Source organism: Cydia fagiglandana, chromosome 3 (genome assembly GCF_963556715.1).
Source record: "Cydia fagiglandana chromosome 3, ilCydFagi1.1, whole genome shotgun sequence".
Taxonomy (NCBI): Eukaryota; Metazoa; Arthropoda; class Insecta; order Lepidoptera; family Tortricidae; genus Cydia; species Cydia fagiglandana.
The window spans coordinates 6,598,281-6,624,479 of record NC_085934.1 but is presented as its reverse complement, the minus strand read 5'-3'; the positions used below and the strand labels follow the sequence as shown (position 1 = coordinate 6,624,479).

Below are 26,199 nucleotides of genomic sequence, written 5' to 3'. Positions count from 1 at the left end.
CGAAGCCATCACAACTTCAGCAGCGCTTACAGTTCGTATTAAAAATATCGAATTAAATAATTGAAATGTCGAAGTTCATAATCCTTCTTTTCGTTGTGACTTTCGCTGCCTTCGCTGCCGGTAAATATATTTAGAATAAACCTACTTACTCACTACAATATAAAATATATAAAATTATCCTTCTTTACTGTTTGTTATCCCTAATTGATTATAATACTCGTGTAGGTATATCTCGTAAAATCAATTTCTTTTACTTTATTTTATTTAGTTTACTTTCTATGCATCTCGCTTGTACTAACATATAAGTGCGAGCGAGGTGTAAAGAAAGTAAGTTACGCAGACGTTAGCGAATAAATCAGTGTCAAACTCGTAGTACGCGTACTTACATTATAATTTTAAGTAAACTTTCGATTAAAGTTTAAACGTTCTGGAAATTAGTATCGGGCTAGAAGTTGATTAGTCCAGTTACCTCCGACTTCTCATTTTATTTTATTCATGTAATAATATCTAACAAATAGGCCTATTCGGATTTCGAGACAATCACAAGATCTTGAGACGATTTAGAGATCAACTAGATCTACATTCGATATGGACTAGATGTGACTTGGATATCTAAGTCATAACTTATCGAAATCGTTCAAGAGGACCTCCAGAATCGCGGAAACGTCAAACATACATGACATATCTATCTTACAAATATCTTTAAATTATCCGTATCGTAACATGTTGAAGTCTAGTAGAAATCTAATTCATTTTCCGAATCGACCCGTTAAACTTTTAAGTTACTCTACTGACGTTGTATTGTTTTCAGCTAGCGATGACGACGAAGATGACATCCCATCATTTGAATCACCGTTTGATTTGTAAGTAATAGGATGCAACCTAATATTATTTTTAAAAACAGGATTACCTTTAGGGAACGGTTGTAACTTAATAATGGAATGTTAATGAAAAATATATATCCAAGCAGCCGTTCTTTGCGTTGCATGCCTAAACGTTTATATTTATAAATCTAAAATTAGTAAGTCTCGTCAGTTTTATTTTGAGAAAATATCTATAAGTACTCTGTATCTATAGCCCTTTATAAAGCAGAAACGCTTTCCATGTAGATTTTCGTACATTAACGTGCCTGTTGCTTTCTCTATTGCACGTGCATTCTGGATGTCAATGTCACTGCGCGAGTGTGACAGCAATATAATTATGCGCGTGGAATAGAGATAGCAACAGGCAGGTCAATGTACAAAAATCTATAAGGAAAGCGTCTTTATTTAGACTGAAAGGCTAAGCTTTTATTTTTGTTTTTTAGATTTAGCAGCGAGCTTTCAGATCTTAGCGAAAATAGCGTAAGTATTTCTATTAATTATCTTCATAATTTAATTGTTTTAATTTTATTTATGCAAAAATTAAACTGTCTAAAATTAAAGTCAATAACTATTATTAGGAATGATAGGACATTCCGAGGTATTTACATTCTATTTTAATCACATATATGTGATAACTGTTAAGATGAAGACAAGGATGATATTTTGTATAACATTTACAATAATATTTTATTTAAGATCACAATGACAAAATTATTATAAACTATTATTAAAATTAAGTATACACTTGATAAATTAAAATAAAATATATTCTCTTACTCTCACTTTATCCTTAAAGTTATAACTTTTCTGTAAAACTAATATAAAGTCTCAAATAGGCAAGTCGATGGAAAGTGAGGTCTATAGGGGCCACGCTAGCAGTTGATACTTAGAACTGTAATATATCAGATTTATATGTTCATTACTTATATAAGGTCATGTGGGATAAGAGAAACATAGTTTATTTTACTCGGGACAAAATAAATAAATAAATAATAAATAAATAAATATTGGGGACATCTTACACAGATCAACCTAGCCCCAAACTAAGCAAAGCTTGTACTATGGGTGCTAGGCGACGATACACATACTTATATAGATTAATACATACTTATATATATAGAAAACACTCATGACTCATGAACAAATATTAGTGTTCATCACACAAATAAATGCCCTTACAGGGATTCGAACCCAGGACCATCGTAATAGTATTAGGATTCCCTACAAGTGTTAATCTTGCCCCAGTGTTTCTCTTACCCCACCTGACCTTACTTATTAATATTACAGAAACTGGATGAAAATTCAATCAAGAATCTTAAACCTGATGGGCCTAACCAAAAAGTGCACGGTACTTACAGAGAAGAAGAACATCATTCAGAGTCGAAGAATGGCAAAGTAATTGACCAGGGAGCCTCCCAAAAACGGCTTGAAAATGACAACGGGAAAGTGACTGAAGACGACTCAGAAGAATAAAACCCGGCAGATGACTTCAATTGAAAATACCACTAATAAACAAACTGTTAGTGTAAAATTGTTAGTGTAAATTATAAAATAAATTGGTCGCGCGATTACGGAGATTTTTTTATCCCTAATGGTTCCTCTACACGATAGGTCAACGCCGGCCACTCCAAGGGACACACCCATGCGGTAGAATGAGATAGCAATATCACTTGCTCCCTCTAACACATAAATGCGTCCCTTGGAGTGGCCAGCGTTGGCCCATCGTGTGAGGAGCCATAAAAGATATCCTCTAATGCCTTAATTTTATTTTAAATTTAACAATAGGTGGGTACGTAGCTGTTAAAACAAATGCTGCAATGATTACATACCTGTTTTCTGTAGAATTATTTTACACTTAACAAATAAAGACTAAAAAACATACAAAATATTTAAACTCCTACAAATCACATCCCTCTGACACATCTTTTGGGACAGAAAACGTTTGGAAATTTGGACCCAGCTTTTAGAAAATATAAAGTAAGTATTTGTATAGGTAACTACCTAACTAGTTAGCCAAAGAAAATATAGAGGACTTAAGCGCTTCAATATAACTAGCAAACAGTATTAAGTATTAATATTGTACCTACCATTGACTATTTAGTTGTCATAAAATAATTATAAAGTCTAAGAAAAATGTCATTACACAGTGTCGTATGGCGTTTAAAGTCGTATAAATAATTATTTTATTTAAAGTAAAATAACTAGAATTAGTAGGTGCCATATGTACTTAATAACTTATGATTATGAAAATTGTGTGATTGGCTATAAAAACAAACAGTAGCCAGTAAATAAATAAAAAAACTGTTTCAAAATAAATTTGTTGACAACTTTCATAATAATGTTGAAAATTAATTTTAATAACAAGCAACATATTTTTTGTCTCCCCGGCCATCTCGAAAGGATGGGTGAAGATCGGGCAGCCAAAAGGGCCTACTTGGGTCGACCAAATGGACGCCGTCCTGTTGGTCGTCCTAAATACCGTTGGGCAGATAGAGTGGAGGCAGATCTCCGTGAGCTCGGCGTCGGCAAAAGCTGGCGGGATACGGCTCTGGACCGATCAAAATTGCGTGCTCTTGTGTTGGAGGCCAAGACTCATTTTGGGTCACCGCGCCAACCAAGTAAGTAAGTAAGTAAGTAACATATTTTTTGTAACCCTATAAAAATACTAAAACATAAAAGCAAAATTGCGCCTATGATAGGAACAACGAACTAGCTTCATCCATAATGCAATGTGTTGAGTTTTCAGACATAAACATTAATATTGACGACCCACAGTACCTATCTTTACCATGTATTGATGCAAGGACCCCTATTCGACAAGCGACGTTTGACGTATCGTGTTGATCTCCCGTTGATTCCCGTCAAAATTTGACATTAACAATCCACAGTTAGGGTGACAAGCAAACCAAACCGAACCACCCTTAGTTTAGAGTTGAGTTTGGTTGTACCAAATGATATTATCCAGCGTTGATGGAATCAACACTCAGTATGCAATAAAATCAACTGTTGATTTGACGTGAATGCGAAATCTGACTGTACATGTCGAATTTGGCCCAAGGAAACGTAAGATGCACTGCGAGTAACATTACGAAGCGCAGGCGCTCGCGACAGAAAACTCATAGCAAAGAAGGTACAATAGGGTTTAAACTGAAAATCATAAAGAAAAAAGTAAGACAATGTTGCCACTGCAATAATTTGTAAAATAGTAAATTCCTTTTTATAAATAAACACGCCTAGATAATTTATTTATTGGTAATTTTAACTACTCCTACGATTTAAAAAAAGTACTTTTATTTACTTATTTTTACATTAATACAAGACGCGCTAGTAAAAAGTGGCAACATTGCCTTACTTTCTTTGGAATCTAATTACGATTTTCAGTTTAGTCAAGGGTCAAAGGGTCAGGGTGCGATAATGAAATCCTTACTTGTTATACTTTAACTCATCTAAACAAGCGCTTAAAAGGCTATATCAAGTTTAGATTTTCAAAAAACATAATAATTATAGCCCGCAGGAAATCCTTACTTGTTATACTTTAAAGCTCATCTAAACAACCGCTTAAAAAATCTATCAAAGATTAGACTTTCGAAACACATAATAGGTAACTTTTAATCTGTATTTGACTCGTATTTATATTAGGTAGGTATGTACTTGTATCATGACAATTAAAAATTAGTCATCTAGAAACAGCCCTATCGAACGAGCAATTTCTAAAGTGTACCATAAGGTGTCCGGTTTCTTAACAAACTTTACTGTCAATGTTTAAAAACTATCGAATTAAAAATCATTTAAAATGAACTAGAATTATTCTTAATATTGTATTTTGGTTGCCTTTTCAATTGAAAGAAGCAACTGATAATGGGATACAATTTATTGTTAATAGTATTAGCACAAGTGGTTAAAATAGCTACCTCAACAATAATCAATGCTCCTATAAAATTTTACCATTGTTATAAATTATATTTATATTTTATTTACATATTTAAGTACAATACACATCGTATTATGTACCTACATTGCATCTGTTGCATTATAATAGTCTGAAATTAATACATACTTATTTATACTTTGTATAATTTTAATACGTACTTAGTAGAAACCAAAAAAACGTGTAGGTAAATGACACGTTAAATGAAGTTTGTCAGTTAAGTAGAAGCGCACACAGAAAATTTACTTTGGTACCTAACTTACTCATATTTAGGTATTATATTTGTTTTGCGATGGAATGTCCGAGCTCTGCCGTCGGATATTAATTTAAAGGCAGTATTTTTGTTTTTAATTATATATTTTTTTATTTATATCGCTACCGACTCGACTGCTTCACCAGCTCCCGTTATTAATAAATGTTATTGATAAAATACTCCGTGTATTATATTGTGGCCGTACGGGAGGATTTGGCGGGCAAATCAGGATATATTTGCGATGTGTCTAAGTTGTGTCCGTGCGCATTTATTTTTATAGGCGCTGCAAGTTATATGAAATCCACACTAATCTAAAAGGCTGTTCAAGTCCATTGGAGCCAACGTGGCACAAGAAAAGGCATTTGGATAAGGAAACTCTTCTAGAAAAGGATAAATAAATAAATAAATATTATAGGACAATTTTACGCAGATCGACCTAGTCCCACAGTACCTCTACCTAAGCTCAATAAGGCTTGAGTTGTGGTTACTAGACGACGATATATAGTTAAGTTAAATACTTATATATTATATACCTACATATAATTCATCTAGAACTCAAGTACAAATAATTGTGACGTGTTTATGCAACAAATAAATGCCCTTACCAAAATTCGAACCGGGGACCTCCTGCTTCGTAGGCAAGGTCATTATCGACTAGGCTAGGAGGTATTATATTCTTTGGCTAGGAGGCCGTATATTTTATTTTATTTTTAAAAATATCTAATATTTTTTCCCTGTAAATAACCGATATTTTTAATTAGAACTTTAACTCCTTCCAAATCCTTCTTGAAAATGTCCAAGTTTGCCTAAATAATTACTACTGCCGTATAAAACATATGTTACTGTTATTTGCGCAAACATTTAAGTGACGCGCATGTCCCTTTGTTAGTACACAACACATACAAGTAAATATCTGCGTTTGTACGCAAGCGAAATATTTAAACTGTTTCCACAACTGGGGCCTCATCGAATCATGAGCATTAAATATGTACTTGTGTAGTCCTAAAAATATATATAAACGGTCACCCATCCAAGTACTGACCACTCCCGACGTTGCTTAACTTTGGTCAAAAATCACGTTTGTTGTATGGGAGCCCCATTTAAATCTTTATTCTATTCTGTTTTTAGTATTTGTTGTTATAGCGGCAACAGAAATACATCATCTGTGAAAATTTTAACTGTCTAGCTATCACGGTTCGTGAGATACAGCCTGGTGACAGACGGACGGACGGACGGACGGACGGACGGACGGACGGACGGACGGACGGACAGCGAAGTCTTAGTAATAGGGTCCCGTTTTACCCTTTGGGTACGGAACCCTAAAAACAACGGGTTGCACTCCGGGAGTGCCGGTAGAAGTGAAAACTCAATGATATTTTAACAGTTTTTCGATCAGGTCACCTGTCGCGACTTTGCCTCATCACAAAAAGTGCACAGCGCCGCTAAAGAAGTTTTCACTTCAACAATAATTGTTGTTTACACATCATCGTGATCGTAATCACGGCGACAAGCGTGTGGTTTTGCGTGGACGCAGACTGTTTGCCCGTTCCGTTCCGCTCGCAGTTTGACGGCCCGATTGTTATTTAAATTAATTTCATTATTGGCAATTACTTTGTTGTGATAATCGTTTTAGAATTTTGCTAGTTTACGAGCTTGAGGAAAAATAAGAATATCACATCTTATTAAATTGTTATATACCTACTATCAAATTACCTATAAGATTTTCATATGGTCCAAAAAAAGGTCGCTTTCGAAAACAAATGCTCTGCGACGTAGGTATCATAAAAATACCCAGATTTCTATAAAAAATTACTACATAGTTATGGAGAATCTTCTCCTTTTCTCCTCTCTCTCCTTTTTTTTAAATCGGTGTGGTAAAATAGTGCAGAGGACGTATTAAAGCGTCATTTTTGTTTGCTATTTATTCTATTGTTGGTGAGATTAAAAAGTTAGTGCCTCCATGGACACGTGATGCCCGGACAGTCAAAGCACACGAGTTTCGGGGATTGTATTAGTTAGACGAGTCCCATCTATATACTTCCCGTACCCCCTCGCTTGGTGTAAGAGTAAGGCGCAACACACATCCCTTCCATATTAGACCCTGTTTAGTGTTTACACGTTGATTAGTTTTTAGTACAATATATACTTCCCGTATCCTCTCGCTTGGTGTACGAGTGAGGCGCAGCACACATCCCTTCCATATTAGACCCTGTTTAGTGTTTACACGTTGATTAGTTTTTAGTACAATATATACTTCCCGTACCCTCTCGCTTGGTGTAAGAGTGAGGCGCAGCACACATCCCTTCCATATTAGACCCTGTTTAGTGTTTACACGTTGATTAGTTTTTAGTACAATATATACTTCCCGTACCCTCTCGCTTGGTGTACGAGTGAGGCGCAGCACACATCCCTTCCATATTAGACCCTTATGTTTAGTGTTTACACGTTGATTAGTTTTAGTACAATTTCATACATTTACTACTTGCGTTTAGTGGCAATGGCAAATGTATAACTGGGACTAAGCACGAGTATTGACTCGTGTAAACAGGTGTGTTACATGGTGTAAACAGTAGCTCTACCATCAGTTGGCAGAGTATTTTTCACTTACTTTCAGTGAATAAACGTGCCGTGAGTCACGTTTTACGTTTCTTTACGGTCTCATGTACCTAACTTCACTCCACTCCAAACGATGCTGTCCCTTTCTAAGTATACTAAAAAACAGAGCAAGAGTTATATCGGAGTTTTATACAGCGCCTCTAGGATTCACCTAAAGAACTAAATAACAAAATTGACACATTTTCTCACGTCTACGTAATTTACTATCTATGCATCTCGCTCTCGCATATTAGTGCAAGTGAGATGCACAGAAAGTAATGTTACATATACTGATGGTAGCCGTGAATATGGAGGGTAGAGGTAAGGAGAATCCTTAATGACTTTATGAGAAAACTCCTTTATGGGAGAATATTTGCAAAAACTGGGCACGCTGTCAGCTATTATAATTTTTCTAAATCTCTCCAGAGTAGCGAAAAAAAGAAAACCCATAAACCTAGTTTTTCATTGTATCAATACCGTACTAAAAATCATGGAGAATGGAAGATACTCGTATTTATATACAAGTGGAAAAACGTTTTCTCTTTTTGTATGGACGATTACGTAGTATACTTCCCTCTTAAGGTTTTTGATGGACACTTTTTCATTATTAATTACATGGAGATTGTATTCCTTACCTCTACCATCCACTAAGAGCATTTAGAAGGGAGATGTCATCGCTGTCATTTTCTTTACAAAACAGTCTGCCGATTTTTGCGGGGGAGGGGACGTCAAATGTATTGCTATTTCTACATGATTTGTACGTAACGTACAAATAGCCATGTCGGTCCATACAAAAGTTTGCACAATTGCGTTTGTGCAAGTTTTTCGGCAGAGGGGTAAGTAATAATGTCAACAAAAAAATAAAGAGTATACCTACGAGACTACTACGACTATGATATTTGATTTATTCGGTTGTCAATATAAAACAAACGTAGGTGTTCTTTCTCCTCGTATGAGACGCCATTACTATGTAGTCTTTCTTGAGATTAATAAACATTACCTAATATATGTATGGTGTTAAAACAAGCTTTTCTTTCCTGCTTGGAACCCTAATCCTAAATCCTAACAGTAAGCACTCAATGGCCACTCCAGTTATTAAATGCTCTAAGACCAATTTTGTCACTTTGTTACTGACTCAACCTTCATTCTACAATTTTTTTAAGATTTGACGTTGCCATAGTTACGAAAATAATAAACACATCAATGTTAGTAAACAATGTATAAATTAAAATATATTGTATTCAAGACAAAAATTGCAAAATATGATAATTACGTAAACATCATTAATAAACGAGTTAAAATTATGACTTTGCGTGTAAAAAAATAGGAAGCAAAGTATACGGCGCGATTATACAGGCTACTTTTGGCTACATATTTATTACCTTTGATGAAAATAGTACACACATGAGAAGAAATCTTAAAATATTAAAATAGGTATGTATTATAATGGTCCGCTTCAGTCCGCACCGCCTACTGCTAAGTAACATTATCTAATAGAGTGTGCGGAAAGAGAAGAGTCGTGAAATTTAGGGGAGCCCATACATTATACCTACGACTCTTCTCTTTCCGCACAGACCCTACGTATGACCTTAATAGCGATCTTAATTTTATAGTACCTATATGATCTCGAGTATATTTCAGTGCCAAGCGCCCCATTTCCAATACAAAATGAACCCACGCAGCGGGTTTTTGGCAATAAATGTGTTTAAATCTTATCTAAATTTTCAGATTCTGAACCACCAGCAAAAGTTTTTGAAGAAAGTTTTATATTTCCTGTTACCAAGTCGACATGAAAAACGATTACCTAGGTACAAACACAATAATTTGAACAACGGAAAATAAAATAATACTTAGTAAAGAAAAATAAATAAACTCACAGAACACTTGTATGTTTTATTTTATTTAAGATAATAATGCTTAATAAAATACGTCGCAATTCTTGTGTAAATATTATAATAGGTCTTGCGGTATGTTCTTACTACGTGTTATGTGCACCCAGCAACAAAAACAGCAACATGTCTATGTACCGCTCCTTGTATTGAGCCTTAATTCTTAATACATATGTAACTTCTACATGCATACGCATGCATACATGATGCAATCTGGGTTTTCATGGAAATGTTGTTTTCAATCAGCTTCTTGCCTAAAACCAAAAACTGCTCGTAAGCAATGTGATTTTCGCAAATGTAGCAGTAGAAATAGGAAAATATGATGTCAAGTATAACTCATTACCTTTGCACTAAATCAGCCTTTTATCGAACTATTAATTGATTTATCCCTTAAAGTTTTGCTTGAAGTTCACATACTGTTATAAATTTATACATATTACGTTGAAAATTGCATTAATATTCGTGAAAAATCTGCGTATTTGTTATGTTTACAAGTTGACAGAAATGTCACGTTGGAAACGCACGTATTTTTCCATAACATCTGTCACGTTTACTCGCGTAAAGTATTTACGCAGAATAATTCTGGCTCAGTTTTCATTATATAATTGGAAAGAGAGCGTTTTAGGTGTGAAGTTAGGCAAGTATGGAAAACTCGCGTAAAAACGTTTGTAACTCATGGTACAAATTGAAATTTTTAGTTCTTTACGTGACCGGTAGAGGCACTGTACAATTACTCCATACATTTACCTTAACTTTCTCACTATCGACTGTCATTCACGGAACTCATAGTAGAGCTACAGGCCCTTAACGCGTAAATGCAAACTGCGCATAATCGGGCTAAAAATAACCCTAAAACATATAGGTAGGTATTTATTCTCACGTATCAGAGGGCCTACCACGAATCATTTTCGACGTGTTGCCTCCCGGGATGTCACACATATGTACGAATTCACAAGTGCGACATGGATGCAATACGTCGAACGTGGTTCGCGGTAGGCCCTCAGGTAACATTCCTTATGTTTGTGAAGTAACTCTTACGGCGCGATTCGGGAAATAAATTAGAGATTCACTAGATATGAAATAGTAAAGACATGTGACGTTCCACGGCAAAAGGTACCTTATTGCCGCAATAATATTGGAGCGGCGTCAATAATAGCGTAAGTGCCAACCACAATACGGTACCTTTTGCCGTGGAACGTCACATATCGTTACGATTTCATATCTAGTGAATGCCTAATTCATTTCCCGAATCAAGCCGTTAATCTTTTCGAAACAGGTTAGGAGTACCTTTAAAAACCTGCTAATATGCATCCATTACTAAATCCGTCCTTATTACAAAGTGGATAGGGTTAGCTTCAAAGCTCAATCATAATACCTACTTTCTTAAAAAAAATTGTAGAGATGCTAGTTGTACGCTTAATAATATCAACCAGGGGCACCCTGTACATGGTTAGGTACGATGGGATAGGGCCTTTTTGTTTTCTTCAAGTTTCAAATAGTTTCGCAAACTTTTATTAGCTCCTTTGTGATTTAAATTTCCCAATTCAGTATTTAGCCTGTCTTTAGGCCGTGTGACGAACCAGAAAAAAAGCGTAACTGGTTTAAAGCCATCTTTTTCATGAATTTTCGGCTTTCCTCCGTCGTATCCGGTATTCCTCCGGCGCAAATGATTGCCATCGCTATACAGCGCGGAAATTCTGCCTGCGTGATGGGCATCTTGCCGAGGGGCCTAGGCTTTCAAGGTACAAGGTTTTAAGTAATGGTATATTTTTCAGTTACCTATCGGCAGGAATTCAGGATATATCGATGATATCCAATACTCATCAAATGTTGTATTCGGTACGCCTATTGGGATTCGGGCTTTACCCGCATATTAAATAAAAGCAAATGCATTTATTTACTTTCAATAACATCCTCGATGATATCCAATACTCATCAAATGTTGTATTCGGTACGCCTATTGGGATTCGGGCTTTACCCGCATATTAAATAAAAGCAAATGCATTTATTTACTTTCAATAACATCCTAATAGGGTTCCTATTGTGCCTATCAAATCCGCTGCAGACTTTTCTTGATGCGACTCTATTGACATGGGATTATCGCGATAATTAACGGCATTTCCCGAAGAGTATATAGTCGCACCAATAAAAGTCTGCAGCGGATTTGATAGCCCACGCAGCGTAAAAGTGTTATTTATACGTCATAATTTCATAGAAGGTTGACGTTTAAAATGACACTTGCACTGCGTGGGCTATCAAAATCGCTGAAGACTTTTTACGGTCTGACACGCGTTTTCCGGCGTTTCCCGTTACTGTGGACCAGGCATTAGGAGCTCAAAAGAAATTAATAAAAATATATGCCAATAAAATCAAATTATAAAAACAATGACGATTGTCAAACGTGTCACAGGCGTTGTCAGTTTTGCAGAACAACAAAGCATCCTTGCAATTCATCGCTGAATTCGCGGACCATATAAGCGGCGATCGGAGACACATCTGAGCATTGCGCCTCGGCTGTCCAGTGGCCAAACAACTCTAATATATACACAACGTCTGTTTGTTTATTAGATCAGTTATCGAAATGCCGAAATTCACCTTCGCGTTAGTGATCGTGGCTCTGACCGTCAGCGTACAAGGTAAGTACCGGATGTTGAATCAAAATATTAGAGTCAGATGGGCTGAATATTTGGCTAGGTTTCCAATGGTCGGACGGCCGAACTATTCGGTTAAAGTGACGAATAATACGAAAAATATTTTTTCTTATCTTTTTTAACACTGTAAAATGAAAGCTTCTTCAGAATTTCCCATCTTCCCAAGTACTATGTACAGTTGCCATCAGATATATAGGAGCGGCCAAGGTGTTCACAATATTTGAACACGCACTCTAACGCCCTGACTATAGAGGCGTGTTCCGATATTTGTGAGCGCCTTAGCCGCTCCGATATATCTGATGGCGACTGTACCTACTCTTTTCCATCAAGGAAACGTTTTCCCGTTGCCTTTATGACTCATCATGAGAAATGTTGAAAACGTGGTGTTTTGATTATCTGGAGACTATTGACATTTTTTTCGAGTTCCTAGCCTTTTGACCAGTTTGTTTCTAGGGAATTAGAGAGCAAAGTTCGATATTTCTTCGAGTGCTTTTTTGGGTCCGGTACAAGCGACTGCACAGCAGCTGCGAGCGGTGCAGCGGTTCGAGCTGCTGAGTTTAGAAGAACATTATATTTAACTAACTTTTATTTTGTCCACCGATGAAATAGAAGCAGGCTCTTCTTCCTCGCGTTATCCCGGCATTTTGCCACGGCTCATGGGAGCCTTGGGTCCGCTTGACAACTAATCCCATGATTTGACGTAGGCACTAGTTTTTACGAAAGCGACTGCCATTTGACCTTCCAACCCAGAGGGAAAACTAGGCCTTATTGGGATTAGTCCGGTTTCCTCACGATGTTTTCCTTCACCGAAAAGCGACTGGCAAATATCAAATGATATTTCGTACATAAGTTCCGAAAAACTCATTGGTACGAGCCGGGGTTTGAACCCGCGACCTCCGGATTGAAAGTCGCACGCTCCTACCGCTAGGCCACCAGCGCTTTTTTTTATTTAAATAGAAGCAGGCATTTTTTAATAACTTCCATGCAAACCCTGAATATGCAAATTTTGACTCTACGTTGTAATACCTACGCATTTTCCAAAAAATAAAGTATAAAATCGTCATAATAATAAGGAAATTTATTGAATACTAGCCCGCCGCGGCTTTGCACTGGTAGTTCAACCAATTTACACAAAACTTTAACAAATTATACACTTTAAGCTCCCCTCCCTCCCTTAAGCATCACTCTATTGATAAGTGAAAACCGCATGAAAATCCGTTCAGTAGTTTTTGAGTTTATCGCGAACATACAAACAGACACGGCGGGGACTTTGTTTTATAAGGTGTAGATCAATATTAATTTATTATATAAATATCAGTGATGAGGTTCAGACACCTAAAAGCGGGTCAAACGAGTATGCAGGTATCTTTTGCGTAGCAGGAGGGCAGGAAAATAAAATGCTAAATATAGTATAAAACTCAAATACATTACCTCATCTGTCTATAATATTAACTGTTTCTTATTTAAACTAATGCATCATTAATATTTATTGAATTATAATATTATTTTAAGGCCAAATCTATTAAGCCAATAATTTTATTTTAACCGACTGCCTCGATATAAAGAGAACATTAACACGATTGTACGTATATTTTTCTTTATCTCCGAACTCCGTTATTGACGTTTCAAAAATATTTTTTTCTGTTAATATGAATAATTAAATAGACCTTTCATATCGGCTCAGTTTTTATAAAGATGTAGGTTCATAATTATATTTCATTATGAATGGTCAAAAATCCTGAAATAAGGACTCTTCATTTTATTAAGCACTTTTCGACCAGTTGTATCACAACTATCGTTTAAATTCTTCTAATGCTTTATATAGTTTTTCATTTACCCTTTTTTAAGTGCATCTTTCACATATTAGTATCACTTGAGGGGGCGGAGCTCCGGGCAATTAGGTGAATTGACTTGTTCTTTAACGAAATCAATGTTTTTCGAATACACACACGAACAGTAGCTAGCCAAAATGAAGAGGTGATATTATGCGTCTGATAGACGGAAAGTACTCGTTATTTGGATGCATTATTTTCTCTAAAAGTCACAACCAAAGTTCCTATCGCAAAATAGGACAAAAAATTTAGGCCACAGGAACCAATTGCCTGCCAAACAAGGACTTTCTTCACGAATTGGTAAATTTTGATGTTACTGTCCTCGTCGGGTATAGATATGATCTTCTACAATGGCGTGGTAGCAGTGCCGGGGTTTTGTAAAGTCTTCAAGCCTCTTATGACGCAAATCTTATGATGCTCTCCGAAATGCTCGCCTACACCCATAGTACAAGCTTTGCTTAGTTTGGGGCTAGGTTGATCTGTGTAAGATGTCCCCAATATTTATTTATTTACTTTATTTATAATGTTTTAATTATTTGTTTACGTTTAACCTGGAAAATTTGTACATATTTACGATTTTTCGTAGTGAATAAATCCCGTGCACCCTAATTGCAGAACTAACTTTCATACACTTTTCGGGTAGTTGCACAAATCTCTGTTTTGACATTTTGCTGGGACATCTTAGCCATGACCACGACCAGTGAAACTGTGTCGAGACGTCGGTAAATAAAGGTACCTATTAAAATAAATTCAAGATAGACCCGTCTATAAATGTGAGTTAATATGTGTTCAAAACGCAAAAGTTTTCAATATTAACGGGTTGGCTTAAAGTAATGAGAATTTTTGTTTTCGGACATAAAGACAAAAAGACAATGGCCATGGATTTCTGGATGTTATATTGAAGAACTATGCAATATCCAACATTAGAACCAAATTCAAGAATGAAGTAATTGGCCTCCCTTGTGTTAGTTTACGTAACATGCTTCTGACCGTTTGCTTTTCACTTTGGACAAACTACCAAGTACTCTCTGACTGATCGTTTTGTAATTACACGGTAAAATTTATTTTATTCTATAATATTTTTGCCTACTATCGCAATATACATATCAGAGTATATAATATTTGCCAAAATTCTTCGATTGATTTAAGTCTTGGGGATATTCTAGGGTTGGAAACGTTTAGTCGTTTTTCCGCGAGAGCCTAAAACCAGTTAAAAACGTCATTGCATACATTTTACCAAAATATGATACATAAACAATTTTCTCTAAATATCAATCAGTTGCAGATTTCATGAAAATGTTAATCAGTTAGCAATTGTGAATGATGGCATGATATAGATAACAAGCTAATATGCCGAAATAATTAAAATTAACGGCAATAAAACAGTTATGGAATGTAAATAAAACGTTGTCCAAAGCATTACGCAGAGGGTTTGAACACAGTTATGAGAAATCGGATGTGGGAGATGTTATAGTATATATAATGTTTTCTTGTAATTTAAAATATGCTCTTGTTTGTCACTGTAAAATTTCGAAAACCCACAGCTATTGTCTTTTTTTTTATATTTCCGAAAACGAAAATTCTCATTACTTTAAGCCAACCCGTTATAATGACACATATTTGAACCTTGAAATGCCTTATGTGTGAAATATATATCCCTTAGTATGGTATAGGGTTGAAATCATACAAAGCTTGTAGATGGATTCAAGATGCGACACTTACACTTGTAATAGGTATGCTTTTGATGGTTTGATTGTCTTGTCCATGACATATTAATGTCTAATTGTTATTTACAAAGTATGACTTTATAGAGGTAATATTTGCACACGTTTAATCATAGTATGCTAATTTAGGCTGTAAAACTAGGTTGTAAAGTCACAATAACTAGAACTGTTATAAAACCCTATAAACATCGGCCTTAATAAATTTACTTTTACGACCATTTAGGGTCATTTAATTACGAGTTCTTTGTGTGTAAGGCAATCTGAAGAGTTGCAAATACGAACGAGTGCATAGGCATTTATCTCGAGTTAAAAATAGGAATTTCAAACATGGATGCACAGGATAGTAACGAATGGCAAAATCCACTTCGGGTCGCTGAGCCAACGAAGTTAGTAAGTAAGTGAAGTAAGTCATTTTAGTTCATTACTAAGCATACCTAAAGAAAAGTTTCTTCCTGTTATTAAAAAAAAAAATAAGACAAGAAGTACTTAGATGGAAGTTTATAAACTTCCTATTTGGTCAATTTCGCGGAAGTCATTGTAGCATATATAGTATAAGATAAATATTTGTATTAACTTTAGTGTTGACACCACTCGTTAACACATCGAGCCAAACCCTTTGTACCATCTCATTCATCAACAGTTTAATTAAGGAGACGAAAATTATTTTAGTAAACACGAGAATAAATACTCATTCATAACTTTTGTAAGCGCGTAACAATCGTAACATCCATACACATCGTGCAAAAATGATACTTTGTTTTATAGAGAAATAGAGATCCTAACCCTACAATAGTTATTAATATTTCGAGTAATGTCCCACTGCTGGGCAAAGACTGGTAAGAGGGCTGGGGATTATTTATAATTGGTATAAATAATTTCAACCCTAATGATTAATTAGCTTTATTTACGTTAATATTAACCTTAATTTACCATTTCAGTTGAAATTATCTATACCAATTCCGTTAGCACCACTCCGCTGCACCAAAAATGCTGGAAAATGTACGATCATTGTTAATTAGAAATAAAACGGCGATCCTTGCATATATAAGCTCAAGGTTAGAGGCTTATAGAAAACACGTGATGCTATTTACCGGGTGTGGCCTGTAATATGAGCAAAAAAATTAACTGTAGGCTGTACTCCTCATACTGATCAACTAAACTGGAGAATTATTTGTTCAGCGACTTTTGAAAATAACTTGTAGTTTGATTTTTAATACACTTTAAAGGTTATTCAAAGACGCAATGTATTGCGAATTTTGTTATGTTTACAGGTGACAGTCCATTTCCAACGACAGCTGCATTACTGTTCATTTTACTATGGAAATAGACAATGACAGCGTCTCGTTCAGCACCGGTAGTGCAGCTGCGGTTAGAAATGGAATGTTACCATAAGGCTTGACAAGCAACGTCAATCACAATGATATGACGTGGCGATGGCGTCCATTGAAGATAATATTTATTTTGTATGAAAAATAGGGAGTATAAATACTTCATAATTTTTAAAAGTTGTTGAACAAAAGTGTCACCGTTTGAGGAGTACAATCTATGTTTTAATAAAATTATTTGCTCATGTTACAGGCCACACCCGGTATATTTAATCTTATGTAAGTTATGTATAATTTATACGACAAAACCTAAAGTAGTAATTTTCAAAAGTCAAAGATCTCTTAAAGACTGGTGATACAAGTCAAAGGCCACCTGGTCTGTTGGAAATGATAAATTTTATATAAATAATGTTAATTTACGTTATATTCACATTTAATTAGTTACTGCCGTATACTTGTTTTTGAATAATCATATGATTAGTCATAAACCTCAAAGCAGCCAATTTATTAAAGCGACCTAACAAGAAATTGTAATAAATTATGCACAAAAGCAAAAATATGAAACAATAGGCCTTTTCATCTGTGTCAGACGTTTTAAGCAGCATCCCGGTAACGACACGTGGCTGTATAGCCCTATGCGCAGTGTTGCCAACTCCGATTTTGAAAAAATGCTAGACTAATGTCTAGAATTCTAGATTATGCTAAAATTATGCCAAAGATTCTTGAAATAATATGCTAAAAAATGCTAAAATGTCACTTGAAATTAGACCCTTAAAACACATAATTTTTTCGAATTTGCTGCCTTTTTCTACTGACAAGATCTCCTTGACCAACTTTATATACCTAGTCCGTCGACGTCCATCCGTCCACAAAAGTCAAAATTCATATGAAAATATGAACCACTTAAGGCGATGGCACATAATTGTTGCTGCCAAAAGTACACTTTGGTGCAAACTTGGCTTAGACTAAATTATGCTAAAAAATATGCCAGATGCTAAATGGAAAATTTTGGTGCCAAAGCGAGTGAAAATATGCCAAATCTGGCATCATTTATGCCAAGTTGGCAACACTGCATGCGGGAGAGGATCCCTCGTCCGCACTCGCGGCAGGTGTATGCTCCCCCAGGTGCGCGGACACTACTTGCTGACCACCTCGACCTCGAGAGGAGCGCCGTTAAACTAGTATGATCTTTGGCTGCGCTGAACATCTTTGCGCTAGTATGTCGGTTTTCTTGGCGATAATGGACATGGAAACGAGGTTGCGGGCTCTTGAAAATTGGTCGATGATTGTCTGCAACTGAGACTGACTGTTACGCTACGTCTTACGTAGGCGAACAACGCGCGAACGCGGCGCGGCGCGGCGCGGCGAAATCAATCCTTTGATGCCCATAGAAGTGTCCTACGTAAGCGATCTCGTTGCGAACGCGGTGCGGCGCGATTTGCACGCGAATGTCAGGCGGCGCGGCGCGGCGCGGCGCGGCGGCGGCCGCTTTCGCCGCGCCGCGCCGCGCCGCGTTCGCGCGTTGTTCGCCTACGTAAGACGTAGCGTAAAGGCTGATTTAGACGGCGCGCGATCACACAAACGATTTTAGTTAGATTGCGGACTGTTGGTTACGTCCAATTTAATCGACCAATCAAAACCCGCAATAGTATGAAACTCGAATGCGACTTCTCGCATCGTCTAAATCAGCCCTAAGCGACGAATGCGGCATCGTCAGCAAAGCAAAAAAAAAAAATTAAAAAAATGCTCGCAAAATCGGCAATATCATACTTGATGACTGACTTTATGACTTTATCATACCTACTTGGCAGGAGTGGCTCACTCCGCGATTTCGTCGCTTTGCTACAGGTAGCTAAAAGTAGGTACATCCGTTCCCCCCAATTTTGGGGTTTACCATAAGCCGCGCGTGGCGCTGTCGCCACCTAGCGGCCATATCTGTGCTGATCGTAACAGACGCGTTTTGTTAGAGAGTGAGTCTTCTGCACCTAGTAAGTACTATTATTTATTCTGTGCTTGAGGGAACGTAGGATCGCAAGTGTCTCGCGGCGCCCCATATCTTTTGTTTCCTTATTTCCTGGCTTTATACCTATAGCATATTGAAACTATCTGCTTCAGGATTCCCGACGTTCGAGGATGACGTTGCAGCCGCGGCGGCGTCCGGCAACTGGGCTAAAGTGCATGAGATGTAAGTATAAGTACCTATACATACAGCTAATTTTTTTACATATAAGTATGTAGGTACAGTCACTTACAGTCAGTACATGGCCTATATGTTCATCCTGTAAATTATTTCCATCCGCAATACACTAAAAAAACACCTGCAATTAGATGTTACTCTTCTAAGGCCGCAAAAAATATTTTTTAACCATCTACAATAAGTAAATATAATTCGATGCACTCTGTGTACACACACTTGGCTCAATAAGTACAAAAAATATGTCTATTACATATTCTATGTCAGCTGCAGAGAAAAGGTACCGCGCTGCTTTATATTATTGAGTACATATGGTTTATAAATTTTACATTTTTTTTACAGCTTGAGAAAGAACTTCGCGGCTTCGTTCGGGGTATGTACATGAAAAATCTATATGCCTAATATTAAATAATACAAAACATATGTATTTAATGCTTCTTTAAAGTTCAAAGGCCCCTACTATTCAACAAAAACGTACTAAGTATCAATAGAAAGATATGGTAAAAAGTGATGCTGAGTGATTTTATCGTCATTTGTTGGTCAAATCAATAGTGAGAAAATAAGTAAACATACATAAAAATAATTATTTGTCATTGGAGCAAAGTTATGGTTTAAGTCCTCCTGACATAATATTTTTTCAATTTGTGGAAAGAAAATCGTTGTGAGGAGGACGATTTATATTCAACTGACTGCCCTAAGGAGCTTACACACATTAAGTGACTTATGGGAAGTTGTTTACCCTATAAACGAAAACCTCTATTTATATATGTACTTATTCAATTAACGAAACATAAACGTTTCCAGCGCGATACGATGACAGATGTCCGAAACCTGAAGCCCCAGAACGGCGGCCACGTGTTCGCAGAGGCGAAGTCCACATACGAACATTCCTCCAACATCAATGGCAAGTCCAGCCACGAGCGAGGCGGCCACGAGGTCGTCAACAAGGACGGCAAGGTCTCCGAATGGGACCTGCATTAAACCTTGACTCCAAGGCACAGAGTTCCATTTGCACTAACATCACACTTCGCGAATAAAATAAGCGAGTTCATTGACGATTTTACAGTCAGACTTACGCTGTTGGAGTGGTTTCAATAATATAAATAGATGGCGCTGCAGTGTTATAGCTTATCTAGCGTAAACGTTTGATACATTGCTGCAAAATGTACTTACCTTACATTCTGCGTTGTCTTGCAGCGGTATCTGGCTCAGCTGCCGGAATCACGAATGTCCATATCCATATTTTAGTAAGTCCATTTTGTCAATGGCATTGTGATATTGTGTATGTAGATGTGAAGAAGTTTCGAATTTGGAATTATTTACTAAAGCATTGCTGCTACACTATAACACAGGCTCGCTTATTTACACGCAGTGCTCACTTGTTTTAGACTATATTCGAGACCAATTAGGACAACCTTGGTTTAGGACTTCCCTTTAGTTTTAGACGGAATTGTATTGCGTATGATACGCACGAATGGTTAGAATAATGTAGATGTACACATGTAGGTAAGTAGTTACGATACACTCCTTAATTTTATCTCAAAACAAACGGCAGGTCTACTTTCAAAAGTCTAAAGAATATTAATTTACTTAAAGTAGATCGCCGATCGATTTAAAAAAGCATAAGGCCATTCTAAACCAAATATTTATATTGTTTAAAAAATATCATTATACATTTTAATCACTATATTATTTATGTAACTTAGTATTCATGTACTTTTGCACACATTACAGATTTAACCCAAATTTATGCGTTTTTTTTTCTCATTATTTTTCCTTGTAGATAAGGCCCAAAATAAAATGTCGACTCTATGCTCTTGTCCAGATTAAGAAAATTCTGCATACAATGCAATAATTCGAAGATAAAGAAGTTTACTCTTTCTAGTTCGACTCTGCGTCGTAGATATAGTCAGCCAAGAAAGTGGTTTACCACTTTTCGACTCTATTATCTGATTGATAGAGTTGAAAAGTGGCAAACCACTTTCTTGGCTGACTGTACTATAGAATAAATAGAAGTGCCTACTTATTAACAAACAGCAATACCATTTAGATGCATCATCTGAACTAAATTTAATGAGGAGATTTAAATCCTCAAGTGCATTTCAGCTAAAGTACGAGTACGTTAATGTGTAAATATTTTTAACATGTTAACATTTTTGGTATCTTATTTAAAATGTTATAATGTAATTTTTTTTAGAGTGATTGATTAAATTTATGATTTTATAAAATAGTACCTAGTTTTTCTAAGTAGGTAACAGAAAATTAAAAGCTTTTATATTAGGTACACTTATTCAAATGTTATAGCTTCTGATAAAATGCAGTTTTTCACGAACTGAAAATAACAAGAATAGATCTGTAATTTATATTTTGGCAGGAAAGGCTATCAGGTGAGCTGAGAAAGATAGGTAAGTAACTCATTAATTTTACCAATTTGGCAAAGTACCAGTGACCGCACGCTAGGTACTATATTATATTTTCTTGTACCTTGTACTCGTAGGTACAGTTAATCCTTAAGGAAAAATTCATGATGACTTAAGCTCAATGCAAAAACTGAGTTCGTATCCGGGATCGGCGCGTGTCATGGAACGTGAGACACGAATCAGTGGCTGAGTCTCCCATGTACTTATACAATTTAGATAAACATCATGGGCTTTGTTCTTAAATTCCATCATCAAATCATCTGAACGACGTCCACTGCTGAGCAGCTAATTTATCGATACAACATCTGTTTATAGTGTCAGGTACCCTGGTCAATGGGTATCTGTATCTAGCGGTTTTAGATACCTATCTAAAGTGGTGCTTTTCCATTTCCCATGTCTGTAGGTACTCGGTAACATAATCAATAAACTTTTTCCTCAGCGGTCGATGGTTCAATGCGCATTGTGTCCTGACTATCCTGAGGGTCTACCGCGAAAATCAAATGCCTCTCTAGCTCTTGAATATATTAGTTGAATCGAAATGTATTAGGTAGTTGGTACCGTGGGTAACATCTTATCCAGAAAACAATGTTAAACAGGTCAGCCCGAATTACATATTATTAATGTTACTGCTTAAATATCCCAGACTGCGACTGAGAGTACCTGACCTACACTGGCCCTGAACTATACCTAAAATATTATTATAGATGGACGCACATAAAAATAATAAAGCCCGTACATATTTTTAAACCATTAAATTAAATCTGGAGCATTGGTACGTGCCGTAATCGACGAGTAAAAATAAAATAAACGACTGAAAATTCATGATAATACCCATTTTATTTTTATATATAAACAAAGATTTTTTTACATAATAGTAATTAAATAGGTAATCAATTTGCGTAAACAAATGTTATCTATGTTATCTCGCCGACCTCCGCCTTGAACCACAGTACCCGCGACGCAGTCATAATTTATAGGTACCTATCTGTTCAGGTCACTTATTTATGATCACCTGTAAAAATCCCTTGTCTTACGCTATCAGAATGGATTTTGTATGTAAGTGTGTGAGAAGTGCGACTGTATGCACCTTTCCCCCGCAAAAAATGGCAGAACGATTTGTACGGTAAGATATCGCTTGGGCTATCCCTATCCCTTCCGATTTGACGGAAGCCGGTGTAAGTACGCTATAAGTAGTTCGTTTTTTCAGAAAAAGATTACGCAATCTTGCCGCATGTTTTAATTGAAAAACGTTTTTAAAAATCAGTAGCTGAAAACAAAAGAATGTAAATAATCTTAAATGATTCATAATTGCAAATAATTGTTACATTATTTGCCGTGGCTTATTTTTCAAAAGTATTTTTCAATAAAAAGACTCAAAATTGTTTTCCCTTTTTTCTAATGCTAAAAAAACGATATATATGTTTTATTTATATAGAAGTTTAGAGAAAAAGAGACTAATTCACAAGACAATTTCTCCTTATAAACGTAGTCTGGCTGGATAGTAACATTACAGTAAATACTTTAACACAATTTGGTGTAAGTATATTAACCACAGCTGTGCCCTTTCATTTGATTTTTTTTATTTTATTTTTAAATATTATAAGTATAAGAATTAGGAGCATAAAAAAATAAATAATAGTAAGAAACCAAAAATAGCCAAACCCCTTCGCTATAGCTAGTTTGGCTATAGTGCTATCTATGGTTAACATATATAATAAACTATGTAAAAATATTTTCACCACACCACCTCGGAAAGGCTTACTTTGCACTTCAAAACCTGATAGCAAAGTTGCATTTTATTCACATGTGAGGTAAAGTAATCAAATACAAAATTTTGAGTTGTTTTCTTATGTTTGCTGGTAGAATTGACTATGAAATGATGATTTTGGATGATAAATATTTAATAACATTCATTTGGATTTGTTTGGTTTGATTTTGTTTGATATTTTACATTTAGGCCCACTTGCACCATCTCACTAACCCAGGGTTAGGCGGTTTACCCGTCAACCCAGTGTCAAATTGTACTGGTAACCATGGTAACTCCAGGTTTAACCGGTTAACCCCAGGTTAGTGGAATGGTGCAAGTGGGCCTTAATACCTATTTGCTTCAGGTTGGTGTGGTGAAAAATTTTGTGTTTCACTCGGGGGCAAATTTTGTTTAACCCTCGTGCTTTGAAACCCTCGCAAAGCTCAAGATTCTATTTTTCAAACCACTCGCTACGCTCGTGGTTCAATTTTGGAATCTTTCGCTTGCTCGGGTATCAATATTAGTACGAGCGGTTAAACAACAACTTTGCCCCCTTGTAAAACAAATAACTACCTACTTATTTTCATAAATCAATATCCAGGGAGAAAAATGGGGACTACGTTGGTATGGAGAAAATCCGAAATTTCATCCAAATTCGTTAAGCCTGATTGGGAAAAATATTTAATTAGTCATATATAATTATTTAAAGATCGTTAGCAGAAAAAATTGTGAGAATTTGGGTAAATAGAGTTGATAAAATTCGAAAATAACATATACACTGGTATAATAGAAAAAAAACGGTGACTTTCTCTTCTGGTAAAAAAATGTAGGTACCTTGATGACTTAATTAATGAGCGGAGTTTGCCAGTGGTAATAATAACATTTTTATCTATTACCAATAGTAATTAAGTTGTCAATTACCTAAACTGAACTCGTTTAAATAGTCATATACATAGGTGGGTATTTTTATGTATGTATCTTTGTTTCTTTAGATTTATTTATTTAGTCTAATATTCATATTGTATTTTAGTTTAAACATTAGCAAGTTAATTTTCCATGTGTGAATTCTCCTTCGATACCTTATTTGCATGTAGTAAGCCCGTCAACGCAAAAATAATTAAATGCGTAGAAAAAGTAAGTTCATTAAAATATATCCAAATGTCAATATTATTTTTAATTGTTGCAGTCTGCAGTAAATCACTTTTTAGTTTTACTTCATTTGAACGTTTCAGTTTTAGTTAGACATGCTTTAAAAAAATACTTAATTAAAAATCAGTCATTAAGGAATGAAATAATATCATAAATTATGTTATTAATTTAAGTTAATTAATTTTGTTGAGAAAGTTTTATAGCGATGTCCTTGAGAAGACAAATTCAACTTGTTTTACCTACTGAAAACTCGCGACATAGTAACGATATTGCTTTTCTAAAAAGAGTCTTTTATATAACTAGCTTAACTAATAATTAGGTTAAATAAAAAGGGTTACTTAGATCCTAATTAATCAAAAGTATCTATTAGGTTGCTTTTCCACCAGAGATGTGCGAGGATGCGTAGCAAGCAAGAGCGCAAGAGCTTTATTGGTTATTCCGTAATGATCAGCCAAAAACATTGATACCGTACTAATTGATTACAATTTGGTAATATTTCTTGCTCGAAAAACTCCACAGCAGCATTCCAATAAACTATCTGTCGTTGTCTCGTACAAACTAGAATTTTCTGAACATTTCCAGGTTTAAATAGGAGCTTTTTTCTGTCACAATGGTAATGCTTAGTAAAATAATAGCGACTAGAAACATTGAAAAAAATGTGGTAAACTATCTGAGTTTTCTTTACATAACTGGATTATGTTAATTCTCACGGATTAAAGTATAATGTGGCAAAAGCAAATGCTCGTTTTCAGGGCGGAAAGGATCCAGACTACCGGCTCGATTCGGGAAATGAATTAGAGACTCACTAGATATGAAATAGTAAAGATATGTGACGTTCCATTGAAAAAGGTAGTTTATGGCGGCTGGCGCCGCGATTCGGGAAATGAATTAGAGATTCACTAGATATGAAATAGTGAAGATATGTGACGTTCCACGGAAAAAGGCACCTAGGGCAGCTGGCGCTTACGTCGCATAGCGCCGCAATAATATTGGAGCGGCGTTAATAATAGCGTAAGCGCCAACTGCCATAAGGTGCCTCCGTGGGACGTCACATATCTTTACTATATCGTTCGTCTCTATTTCATTTCCCGAATCGCGCCGTACGTGTAGGAAGCAGTTGAATGGAGATGCAGTTAGAGTTATAAAACAATTCAAATATCTATGAATTGTTTTACAACTCTAACTGCATCTCCATTCAACTGCTTACTTAACCGAGAATCACTACACATCTTAACCGAGGATCTCAAGGACGGTCAGGACGTGGAGAGGGATCGAAGGGCCTTTTATTAGGGCTCAGATTTGGGAAATAGAATAGAATAGTGTTTTATTCGTAAACACACAGACAATAGACATGCATAGAAAAAACATAGTTAAAAATAAAGTGTCACGAAATGGCCCCATCTCAGCATGTTGCAGGCGACTTCCGGCGCTGATCTTCCGATGAGACGATAAAATATGGCAAAGATGTTTAAGTAACCTTATGTAATGCATATTACCGTGTTTCACACTTGACAACTTTGGATAGCTTTTCGACGAAACTCGTACATATGTACAGCAGCATGAGGGTGCAATATAATACAAGATACCCATAGAAGATTCCACCCCCCTTTCCAACCTATTAAAGGATGA

General features: G+C 36.0%; 1 protein-coding gene across 1 annotated transcript; it reads left to right on the top strand.

The window, feature by feature from the left end:
- Window positions 1–12,013: 12,013 nt before the first annotated feature.
- On the top strand, window positions 12,014–20,329 carry LOC134680515 (uncharacterized). Its single transcript, XM_063539639.1, has 4 exons — window positions 12,014–12,164; window positions 19,176–19,245; window positions 19,597–19,627; window positions 20,059–20,329. The coding sequence occupies exons 1-4, from the start codon at window positions 12,110–12,112 to the stop codon at window positions 20,233–20,235; spliced, it is 333 nt and encodes a 110-aa protein (XP_063395709.1). The 5' UTR covers window positions 12,014–12,109; the 3' UTR covers window positions 20,236–20,329.
- The last annotated feature ends 5,870 nt before the right edge of the window (window positions 20,330–26,199 follow it).

Excerpts from the sequence above, each read along its gene's own strand:
- LOC134680515 (XM_063539639.1), top strand. The coding sequence starts at position 12,110 with ATGCCGAAATTCACCTTCGCGTTAGTGATCGTGGCTCTGACCGTCAGC. Across the intron at positions 19,246-19,596 it reads TGGGCTAAAGTGCATGAGAT|CTTGAGAAAGAACTTCGCGG; the intron begins GTAAGTATAAGT and ends TTTTTTTTACAG. Across the intron at positions 19,628-20,058 it reads ACTTCGCGGCTTCGTTCGGG|CGCGATACGATGACAGATGT; the intron begins GTATGTACATGA and ends AAACGTTTCCAG.